This window comes from Cucurbita maxima, unplaced genomic scaffold (genome assembly GCF_002738345.1).
Source record: "Cucurbita maxima cultivar Rimu unplaced genomic scaffold, Cmax_1.0 Cma_Scf00003, whole genome shotgun sequence".
NCBI lineage: Eukaryota > Viridiplantae > Streptophyta > Magnoliopsida > Cucurbitales > Cucurbitaceae > Cucurbita > Cucurbita maxima.
This window is the reverse complement of record NW_019272019.1, coordinates 3,304,794-3,316,438: the sequence shown is the minus strand read 5'-3', so window position 1 is coordinate 3,316,438 and position 11,645 is coordinate 3,304,794. Positions and strand designations below refer to the sequence as shown.

The 11,645-nt window shown below is 34.7% G+C and overlaps 2 protein-coding genes across 2 annotated transcripts; both read left to right on the top strand.

The window, feature by feature from the left end:
• Nucleotides 1–1,605: 1,605 nt before the first annotated feature.
• Nucleotides 1,606–4,629, top strand: LOC111475976. The gene is made up of 8 exons (XM_023119970.1): nt 1,606–1,619; nt 1,724–1,886; nt 2,661–2,768; nt 2,863–2,943; nt 3,083–3,151; nt 3,278–3,358; nt 3,893–3,946; nt 4,105–4,629. The coding sequence occupies exons 1-8, from the start codon at nt 1,606–1,608 to the stop codon at nt 4,360–4,362; spliced, it is 828 nt and encodes a 275-aa protein (XP_022975738.1). The 3' UTR covers nt 4,363–4,629.
• A 976-nt stretch (nt 4,630–5,605) lies between these two features.
• On the top strand, nt 5,606–10,863 carry LOC111477080 (F-box protein 7). The gene is made up of 11 exons (XM_023121048.1): nt 5,606–5,804; nt 6,299–6,385; nt 6,513–6,625; nt 6,718–6,834; nt 6,928–7,024; nt 7,474–7,547; nt 8,032–8,085; nt 8,182–8,283; nt 8,557–8,615; nt 8,954–9,164; nt 10,475–10,863. The coding sequence occupies exons 1-11, from the start codon at nt 5,795–5,797 to the stop codon at nt 10,532–10,534; spliced, it is 984 nt and encodes a 327-aa protein (XP_022976816.1). The 5' UTR covers nt 5,606–5,794; the 3' UTR covers nt 10,535–10,863.
• The last annotated feature ends 782 nt before the right edge of the window (nt 10,864–11,645 follow it).

The window sequence follows — 11,645 nt, the reverse complement described above, 5'->3', positions numbered from 1 at the left end:
TTTCTTTTTTTTTTTTTTTTTTTTTTTTTGTTCTTTTATTTCGTAAATATGGCTTTATATAGTGTATTGTGGAGCACAAATCTGTAATTATTTTTATTTATTAAATTCGATTTTTTTTTTTTTTTTTTAAGAAAAGTAATTAAATTGTGAATTTATCGTTTATTAAATTCTAAATTCAACGAGGAAAACTGTAATTTTTTCAGTTAATATTTTTGTAATTTGTTTAAAAATTAGACCGAATTTTTATTTTTACTAAAACCATTTTTAAAAAAAATTAAAAAATATTTTTATATATTTAACAATATTTATTAGTAATATATTGTTTTTTTTTTTAATTTAAGGATTTTAATATTATTTTTAAAAATTTTATAAAATGTTTACGGATATTTTTAAATTATTTTTTTAAGGTGTATTAATATACTTTTTATCAAATATAATTTTTTTATTTTTTTATTTTAAATTTTAAGAGTGGTATTTAAAAATTTTAAAGTTGGAAGGATATTTCTTTTTAATTAATATAGTCCTAATAAATAAACATTGTTTTGGTAATATAATGAAAATATTTATGAATACGTCTATATATCCATAAATTAGAGGGTTCGAAATCAAATAATTAATTACATACAGTAAATTTGTGAATTATTAATTTAATAAATCAATACACATTTTTTTACTTACAGTAACATTATTTTATCGATAAATCTATGAAATTAAAATTTCGATATCGACGTCGACATTGATATTTTAATCCCTTTAACCAATCTATACATATGAATAAAACGACGTCTATAAAATAGGTGAAAAGGTACGTCTTTTTGACATTCTTTAAGATTAAAAATTCAATCCCGAAATTATTTGGAGACCTGTAATGAAGACCCGTGGCTCGATTTATTTGTTTACATTTATTTGAAAATGTGTGCATAGACTCAAAATAGATTTAAAAAAAAAAATGAATACATTTATTATTAAACTAGGGGTGGTTGGAGGCTTGGGCGTTTGGCGTACACTCAATAACGTAAATTTATAATTTAGTATTGATGGTAATAATTGAGGCAATAATAAAGTAAATTTTTAATGCAGTAAATAATTTATCCATTTTTGTATATTTATAATCGTTTAAAAATAAATAAATAAATGATATGTCAGCTTTGTTAAGATATATATATATACATACACACATACACGTGTCATAACTAAAGATGCTAACTTGTTGGACTGACTTGCTAAGTGATTGGGATGATTGCCCTGACTCTCGAGCCACTTTCAGGGGACACGGATATATCATATAATTCTCATCTCTAGCTTAGCATCGTTAAATTAACGGGTAGAAATAATTTCTCATTCCCTGCCTTATTAAGGTTGGGTTGGATTGTAACTTTATTTTCGAGTTTTTTAAGTTAATACGGTTGGATGTAAGTCCCACATCGGCTAATCTAGTGAATGATAATATCTCTATTGTATGAGCCATTTTGGAAAAACCCAAAATAAAGCCACGAGAGATTATGCTCAGGAAGGTGGTGGATGAAAGTGTCGACGTTTAGGTATTTTTAAACTATGTTTTAAAAAATAAAATTATTTAAAATTTGTAAAAGCCCACTAATAATAATGGGCCGGTTCATGTAACTGGGCCTTCTACTGTTGGGCCATTCTAAGACGATGATTGGGTCCTTTCTTCTCTCTACCGCTTACGGAGTATATAAGTTGTAAATGCATTTTCTTTTAGGCGGCAACGGATCGTCGTCGAGATTCCGAATTTTTGTTCTACTTCCTATCGTGTTCAGTTGCTAATCGGCGGTTCTATCGCGAACCTTTTCTTCTCGGAGCCTCTTTCGTCGGCGGCGAGTGATTTTTTGCTTTCTGCGCGTTTTGGTTCTTTGATCTACATCGTAAGTATTCCATCAACTTATCATGCTGGTGATCTTTAATGTTATGTATGAAAATTGAGGATCGATTGTTCTTGGATTTTTCTGTTCGTTTACCTTCTGCCTCTCTTAATTGGAACATATTTAGGTCATACATCATCGTTTTTATCTTCCAGTTATCTAGGTTAGTTTTAAGGTTAACCAATGATGAACTGAAGTTTTGGTACGTTGGTTTTCTGGTGAAGGCGATTCTTCTGTATTTTTTTCAACCGATTTTTGAATATGCGTTGAAAAGAAGGGTGGAAATACAGTAGACGTAAATGTGAAGTTAGTTCTCACGGTCTTGTTTTGTATTTTGTATTTGTACATTGAAATAACAACTTTATTTTCGAGAAGGAGATTTTGGATATTGATTGTCAGTGTAATTCTCTTATGTTCTTTAAATTTGCTGCTCAAAAAACGTCGAGGGGGCATTAGCATTTTTATTGAATTTTTGAAGACTTTAGTCATTGTTATAATATATTTGACAATTCCAGTTTGTCTTTCTTATTTATTCTTGAGATGACATGTTTCTGGTTGGAACTAATTTTTTGGTTTGAGAAGGCCGACAAGTGTGTCAGTGGATGTCGTAGCTTAAGAACGCTTCTTTTCTTTCTCTCTTTCGTTTCGTTTCTTTTTGAACAACTACGGCTGTCTGGTTTTAGTAGATTGTCATCGTCCATAGTTTTAAAAGATATAACATCCAGTTATTGAAACTGATTGCATTTTGATATTTGTAAATGTTGCTGTCGTTTTCAGATGAAAACTGCTGAGGCATCATTGTTCAGCTTGTTGTGCAAACATAAGGATGAAGATTCTTCATCCGATGATGTGTCCGAGGATCTTGGTGATGTTCTTGACAGTGAGGTATCCTACTACTTAATTGCATTAGCTTCAGGTTTCTTAAATTCTTGCATGTGTTTGTGTGGTGTTTTAACCTGTAGTTTTTCACAAATTATAGGTGAACTCTTACCTAAACACTAAGGAGGAGGCACGTTATAAAAAGATTATTTGGGAGCAAATTAACAAAGACTATCTTCAGGTTAAAGGCTTCTTGTCCCTCTCAGTAACCCTTTGATTGCTTAAATAAAAGTCTTCACTTATATACTTACATTGGAAAAAGGCGTTTTATGCTTCGATCATAGTTTAATTTCCAAATAAATGCTATGCATGGGTTTCAGGAACAAGCAGCTAAGAAAGAAGGCCATGATGTTGTTGGAGCTGCGGCCATTGTCAAAAAATCAAAGAAGGTATTTAGCTATCATTGCATTTTATGTTTGGTAAAAGGTTTCTTATCCAGGAAAACATTGGATAAGAATTTTGAATCTTTTCATTTTATAGTATGATTTATGTTTTCTCATCCTGTTGGAAAGCAGAGGCAAAGGATAACAGAAGCTCCAATAAACAAACCCGCTCAAGCCGAAACAGACACAACATGTGAACTGCTAACTAAGAAGGTATATCAGCAGCATAAACTAACGAATAGAATCATCGGGTGGGCATGTGTCTCGTTGAATCCGTTCTAGTCTCAATTTTCAATTGTTACGTTTCTTAACTTCGCATTCCTCCGGCATATTACTTTCCAATTCTATAGGACTAACTTTGCAATGCTTCAAGCCCACCGCAAGCAGATATTGTTCTTTTTAGGGTTTCCCTCAAGGTTTTTAAAACGCGTCTGTTAGAAAGAGTTTTCCACGTTCGTATAAAGAATGCTTTTTTCTCCTCTTCAACCGACGTGGGATCTCACAAACTTCCACTCATTGCACATAAATAGGACGTGGTTTTATAAAAAAAAATAAAAAATTCTTTGATATTCTTTTTCACAAATCATTTACTTACGAAAGTCTCTCCTGTTATCCACATGATTGTTTTGGCGTGGGGAAGGGTATCTATATCCATAATGCCATGGTTTTCAGGCATGCTAAGCTAGTTTGTTTGTTTACGTTACACCTATTCATCCATTAGCTTATTTCCACAATTATTCTCTGCAGAGGCTCAGTTCAAAATTCAACTTTGACGTGTTGGACAAACTCTTCACCGACACGGTATGTTATCTATCAATTTCTTCCATATTGTTTCGGTATTTACATAACAACTGTAATTGTATCAGCAGATGAGGTCACCAAAGCTTAACCTTCCTGATTATTTCAATTAGTACTCAACGACACATGGTTCTTATAACTGCCAAACAATTTGTGTGCAGCCTGCCCCTGACTCGAGCAAAAAGCAGGAAGCCTCGAGTTTCGAAGAGAATAGTTTATCTGCACAAAACCACTCTACGAACCAGCTTGAAGAAGACCTCGAAGGCAATAATCATGTCGATACGATTTCTGAAGAGAACGCCATTGACTTTGAAGATGAAGATCCCACGGAAGCTTATGGTAACGAGTATTATGATTACGAAAACGAAGAAGAGTATGGTTATGGATACGGTAACTATGGTGGTGAAGAGGAAGATTAGTTGATCAGTTCTTATACAGAAGCTTCTTCTTCATTGGGCAAACTTCATGAGAGAAGAAAGAAATGGTAACTACAAACATGGCATGAAAAGGCAACATTTTTGGTCCAAATCTAACAATTATTGCCGTAGTATTTGTTCGTTTCAAAGATAGGGCAGGTTATTTGTTCTTTTTCCCCAATAGCTTTATATTGTATTTATTACCTTTTTATGGCCCATTATTTATTTATAACTCTTTTTTGTCTTGTTAAGCTCTAAATAAATTAACAACAGAAATGTGTAATTAATGTAATTTTATTTATGGTTAATTACCAAATAATCATATGATATTACTGGTAAGGTCCTACGTCGATTGGAGAGGCGAACGAAACATTTTTTTATAAAAGTGTGAAAATCACATTTCTTATAAAAGTGTGGAAACTTCTTTCTAATAGACGCGTTTTGAAACCGTGAGGTTGATGACAGTACATAATAGGCTTAACCATGAGGTTGATGACAATGCATAATGGACTTGATGGTAATGATATCGGACTTAAACTTGACAATAGACAATTGGTCAAAGTAGACAAAATCTCTTAGCAATGAGCTTAGGGCATTACAAATGGTATTAGAGTTAGACATCGAGCTGTGTGCCAATGAGGACGTTAGACTCCAACCCCTAAAGAAGTGGATTGTGAGGCATCTGATCAGTTAGAAAGGAAAACATAGCATAACACTTTATAAGAGTGTGTGGAAACATCTTCTTGGTAACGCCACCCAAAAGAGTAGATTGTGAGGTCTCACATTGGTTAGAAAGTTATAAAGTGTAACGATGCATTTCTTATAAAGTTGTGGAAACTTCTCTCTATAGTAGATGCGATTTTAAACCAACATTTATTGTAAAGTTGTGGAAACCTCTCCCTAATAGATGCGATCTAAAACTGTGAGACTGACAACGATACGTAATGGGCCAAGGTGGACAATATCTAAGAGTTATGGGCTTGAACCATGATACGAAATTTAAGGGTCAAAAATCTAAAAAGAAAATATTATTGGTAAAATAAGACCATTCTAACGTACAAAGATTTAATAAGGTCTAAATTCGACTTATTTGACGACCAAAATGACCAAACAGACATTTATTAATCTCGTATTAAATGCCACGTCATTAATTTTATTACGTCATAAATTAAACAATATAATAGTATAAAACGATAATTTTTTAATCCTTAAAATAATTTCATCTATTTCCATTCCACAGTGTTGGGAGAGGGGGACAGGGACCAGAAGGTTGGGGGTTAAATTACAACCCCACGATCAGAATCTTAAATTACGTACCAATTCACAACAAAAGGGAAATTGAGGCTGGTTTCGGTTGATTTCTCTTCAATTTTTCCTACAGGTTTGAGGATTTTACTCAAAATCACTCTACAAGGGAAGAATCCATTGCGCACTCATGGCTTCAGGTATGTTGGTCTTGATGTTCTGTGATTCGATCAAGTTCATACTCGCCCCAAATCTATGATTTCATCTGGGATCTTGCTTCGAGTTTTTAGTGACTTCGTTGATCTTTCTTTTCTTCTTCTGTTCTTTGTTTTTCTAGGGTTTAGGCATGTCTTAATTTCTACGCGTTGATTTCTCCCATCTTGATTGTCTTTCTCGAAAGGACATAATTAAGCCGTTTGCTACGAAGTACGAAATTGGAATTGAAGTTTTAGGAATTATACTAATTTTTATCATGGTTTTTATGATTCTACGAAGTACGAGCCCATTTCTTCTCTCTTGATTGCATAGTTTTTACGTTAGATGAATTTTGTTGCTAGAATACACGTTTTTCCCGCCATAAACACGTACATAGAAGCTTAGAATTTGAAATTGGGATAAATTTCGTCGTGTGTGTGTGTGTTTCTCCTTGTCTGTGTGCATTTTTCTGGTATAAAGTTTTTCTGTTCTCTTGCAGATTATGCGTTGAAGGTCCCTGCTGAACTCGAATCAGCTTTGCGGTTGAAGACTGTTCAATACTTCATTACAAAAAGGCCGTGGCTTGGTAATTCCCCATGGCTCTAGCCCTTGTTTGTCGAGATGTTTAACCCTTCTGTTCCTCTCCTATAGAATTTAGTTTCTGTATTATGGTTTTTTTATATGTTCTTATTGTTTCAGGTCTTCTATTTCAGATCTCTATGGGGTTAATGTTCGACCTGTTGCGCCATTTGGAAGTTCCAGTCGTCAGCCATTTGTTGATCCAGCATTAATACATCGATGCTTGCCTGATGAGCTACTGTTTGAGGTAAGGTTTTCATGGTGAATCAATGACTTGTTTCAATTTTTTTGCTTTCTTCCAGAACTTACTATAGATAGAGCTCTATTTTTCTTAAATAGGTCTTTGCCAGAACGACTCCTTTTGACCTTGGACGGGCGTCATGTGTCTGTCGAAAATGGAGATACACTATTCGTAATCCTGTATTCTGGCGTAGTGCTTGCTTGAAGGCTTGGCAGGTGAAGTAATCATAAGTTTAGTGGTTGAATCTTCGTGACATATAGCATATAAATATTAAACACGAAATCTTACACGAGTTCTATTGTCTACAGCTCTCTGGTGTGGTTGAAAACTACAAGTTTTTGCATCATATGTATGATGGGTCTTGGAGAAAAATGTGGCTTTTACGGCCAAGGATCCGCACCGATGGTGAGAACTGTTAGATATATGAATCCTCATGAATTGACTTGGAGTATGTGATTTACCTTCGTTGTTTTCTTCTCCTCCCAAAATTATTAAACTATATAGGTTTTTCATGACTGAGTTAGCCTCATAATTATTTCACATTTTGGATAGCAAATATACATTTTCTTTAGACTTGCTTATTAAGTTTTAAAATGCCATATCAACATTTAAAATACATAATGCATCTTTCTTCCAAGATGCCTGGGTGTTATGTGCTAGAAAAGCTGAGGAATTGGGTTTAGCTTTGTTGATGGATGAGAGGTCTTCGTTGTCGTTTTGGAGATTGCCAACGGTGCTCATGTGCATTTTCCCGTTTGACCATTTGTCTTCTGAGGAATATGTTTTGTACTGCCTTCTTGTTATTTGCTTTTTGGATTGAAAGGCATAGATCTAATTTTTGTTATGAGCTTCAGGTCTTTACGTTAGCAGGAATACTTATATACGTGCTGGGGTTGCAGAGTGGAAGATTACCAATCCAGTTCACCTGGTATGTTTGAGGAAATCAAAAGAGTGAGGTTATTTTGAGTTTTTTTTTTTCCTTCTTTTTGTTGATAAAAAACCAACTTTCATGAAGAAAATAATTAATAAATACAAGGGCATACAAAAAAATAAAGCCCACAAAAGGGAGCAACTCTATAGAAAGAGACTCCACTCAAGAAAAATAAGACCCAACAAGTGAAATATGAAATCTCACAAGGGACCAAACATGAAAAGACTCCCTATCAACTCTCTGAAATTTCTATTGTTCATCTCTCCTAAAAAATACCCCACAACGAAGTGCACACCCTTGCTTGCCGTAAAAAACTCCTCTTCACCCGACATGGCTGATGAAGAAGAAATTCCTCGATTATATCACAAAAAACTATGTGTTGGACAAGCCGAAGGTCAAACACACCAAAGTAGTTCTCGATTCTTCCCATTTTTTCTCTATGTTAAATTGTATCTCCTTTTCCTTTGCCCAACTTCTGCAGGTCTGCTACTTCCGTTACATCAGATTTTTTCCTTCTGGGCGGTTTCTCTACAAGGTGCCTGTTAACTGTCATCTAGTCTTTCTAAAATAGTTCATGTATGTGTTTTGTATCTAATTACTGCCATTTGCATTTTTTATCTGTTACTTCTAGAATTCTTCACAGAAGATCAAGGATGTGGCTAAGTGCATGAACTTTCGTGCTTCAAAAGCAGACTGTATTTTTGGTGGACACTATACCTTGTCAGATGATAAGGTAATCTAAATTGTGGTCTTTTTGGAGTGTTTCGTTCAACAACGTTTTTCAGATTGTAACCAGGACGGTTTCCTTGTGGTGCATTGACCCTCTCTGTAAAGTGGGGGATTCAATCCCTAGGTGGACAAAAGCCTTAAATTTCTTTTGCATTTGTAGTAATTAATTTTGTTCTAACAGTTGGTTATTACGCTTTGGCTTTCAACTAGCTATTTGTCGAAACCTGTTCTTTCTTTCCCAGTTTGTACACCAGAACTTATGATCATGTCACTGCAGGTTGAAGCTGCTGTTTTGTACCCGGGCGCACGTCCTACTGTTCTCAGAATCCGCATGAGGTCTGTTCTATAGGCTTGTCTAATTTTTTAAACTGTGTTGACCTTGTTTAGTTCGGGGTTTTGGTCACCTATACGTTAGAATGGGTCTTGCATATTGTTCCTTCGTATCAGCCAAAGAATTTGGCGCTTTTTTTAAAAAGAAAAATGAAGCAATCTAGTAATAGAACACCCTTTAATTGTGTTCCGCTTTATAAAAGAGTCTGGATGCAAGTTGACTAACGAAGCACTTGTTGTAAAGAGGATCGAATTAAACTTATTTAAAGTCATTTAAGAGCATTAATAATGAAACTTACTACAATTAGCTGAAGGTTTCTTTTGTTATCTGTTGTTCTATATAGGCTGAGAGGAACCACGACAGGGGCTAACAACCGAATGGATCTATTGACCCTCGTTACCTGCGGTATGAACAATAATGAGGTTAGTGATCCAGAAGAAGATATCCTTGGCATAGTGGAAAGGTGGCGGGATGATGAAACACACAACCCAGATGTGCCTGCAGTTTCTCATAAGCGGGGTCTGACACCTTTTATATTTGTTCCTTTTGATCAGGTAATTTCCTTTTACTTCATAGCACCGTGCCCGTTATAATTTAGAGATCTAAACACGCATTTAAAGTGAGGAAGATACCAGGATCTTGTCTTTTGAATTGCACAATAGTTCAAGTGGAATCTAGTGGGAAACACCAATGTTGGCTTGTAGTTGAACACCATTTAGATCTGAGGTTAAGGTAGAGTGGATATCTATGGAGATATTGTCTTCTTTGGGCTTTTCCTTTCGGGGTTTCTCTCGAGGTTTTTAAACTGCGTCTATTAGGAAGATGTTTCACACCCTTATAAAGAATGCGTCGTTCCCCACTTTTGAATTGCACAATAGTTCAAGTGGAATCTAGTGGGAAACACCCATGTTGGCTTGTAGTTGAACACCGGATATCTATGGAGATATTGTCTTCTTTGGGCTTTCTCTTTTGGAGTTTCTCTCAAGGTTTTTAAAACGCGTCTGCTAGGAAGATGTTTCCACACTCTTATAAAGAATGCTTCATTCCCCTCTCCAATCGATGTGAGATCTCACAATCCACCTCCCTTTGGGGCCCAACGTCCTTGCTGGCACTCGTTCCTCTCCCCAATCAATGTGGAATCTCACAATCCACCCTATTTGGGGCTCAGTGTCTTCATTGGCACTCGTTCCTTTCTCCAATCGATGTGGGATCTCACAATCCATCTCCCTTCGGGGCCGAACGTCCTTGCTGACACACTGCCCGGTGTCCACCCTCCGTTGGGGCTCAACGTCTTTGCTAGCACACCGCCCGGTGTCTGGCTCGGATACCATTTGTAACACCCCAAGCCCACCGCTAGCAGATATTGTCTTCTTTGGGCTTTTCCTTTCGAGGTTCTCCTCAAGATTTTTAAAACGCATATGCTAGTGAGAGATTTCTACAGCCTTGTAAAGAATGTTTCGTTCTCCTCTCCAACTGATGTGGGATCTCACAATCCCTCCCTCTTCGGGGTCCAGCGTCCTCGTTGGCGCTCGTTCCCCTCTCTAATTGATGTGGGATCTCACAAATTAACTTGAACTCAAAGTTAGAATGTCATGCACGACATTGAAGTTCCAACTTTTGTGTTCGGGTGGAGATGTTAATGTAAAAGCAACAGTTTTTAAACGCTATTTACCATCTTAATTTCATTAGTAAATGAAATCCACGGTATAATTGAACATTTTTTTTTTCTATAACTGTTTATATTCTATGGTCCAAAAGTTTGCTACATGGACCCTCAATTTAGAAATGTAGTCTTAGAATCTCTGTTAAACGGTTCGAAATTTTTGGTACCTCAATGTTTTTTTGAATTCTTTGGGTGACACAGGTGGAAACATCAGAACTAAACTTGCCTGTAGAGAAGATGGACTATTTTTTACCTGGCTGATGCTCCAACTTTACTGCATCTTTCTGTATATATTAGTCAGTCCAGCCTTAGAGATCATATTTATTTATTTATTTCCCGGTCATCTTACACGCTGCCTGTGTATAAATAACGAAGCACGTGAAGTTGCCCGAAAACGTGACAATTTCTTTGTTTCCTCTCTCTTGCTGTGTTGCTGAAGCTACAAAAACGATGCCTGAGTTTGTTTATGAACTGAATGGTACCTTCGATTGAAGATTGTAAATGTTTAAAATGGCTACTAGGCTTGTTGAAGAACACTTCTTGACCTAGATTTGTCCACGGCTTAACTTATCACATGGATTACTCGGTTGCCATGGAAGGACTTGCAAGATACAAAATTGAAAGTTCGCATTTTTATTAAATATACTTTAAGATCGAATCTTTTTTAAAAAATTCAAAATTTTTATGAACACATGAACACGTAAAAGAGTGTAAAGATTTAAATATAGTACAAAATTTTGTACTACAAATTTTGCTTTATTTATAAAAAAAAAAGTGAAATATTTATTTATTAATTTAGGGATGGGTATGTTTGAATTTTTTGAAAGAGTATTTTCTAAATAAATTATTAATGATTTTCTTCCAAAATTAATAACAAAAGTATTTAATTTTTTTTTTCTAGGTTTAATAATATTTTTGAGATTTTTTTTTTGGAAGTTTGAAAGTATTATTAAAATTTAAAAATTTATGTATATTTTAAAAATATAGCGTAAAATTTATAAATATTTTTATTAATTTAGTCGGGTTTTAAAAATATTATGCTATGATTATTTTTAATAATTTAGGAGATTTTTAAAATATGAATAGAAAGTAAATAACAAAATAAAAATAAATTTATAGTTATCAAGTGAAAATAAGTCTTTCCATCTTAAATCGAGTAGTTATTGATAAGGGGGAATAATTAGTTATTCGACTAATTGATTTAATTTTTAACTAATTAAGCATATTAGAGTTAATTTAGGCATAATATTATAAAAGAATAAAAAATAAAAAAGGAAAAAAAAGCGGCGCCCTCGAGACTCGAGTAACGTCGGTTCGGTTTCCCTGGTTCGATATAAAACCGAAAGTTTTCGGTCGTCTAAAAAAATAAATC

Bases quoted from the DNA above. Each gene is read 5' to 3' on its own strand.
- LOC111475976 (XM_023119970.1), top strand. The intron at 1,887-2,660 runs GTAAGTATTCCA...TGTCGTTTTCAG, and splicing joins TTGGTTCTTTGATCTACATC to ATGAAAACTGCTGAGGCATC. The intron at 2,944-3,082 runs GTTAAAGGCTTC...CATGGGTTTCAG, and splicing joins TTAACAAAGACTATCTTCAG to GAACAAGCAGCTAAGAAAGA.
- LOC111477080 (XM_023121048.1), top strand. The intron at 6,626-6,717 runs GTAAGGTTTTCA...TTTCTTAAATAG, and splicing joins CTGATGAGCTACTGTTTGAG to GTCTTTGCCAGAACGACTCC. The intron at 9,165-10,474 runs GTAATTTCCTTT...TGGGTGACACAG, and splicing joins TATTTGTTCCTTTTGATCAG to GTGGAAACATCAGAACTAAA.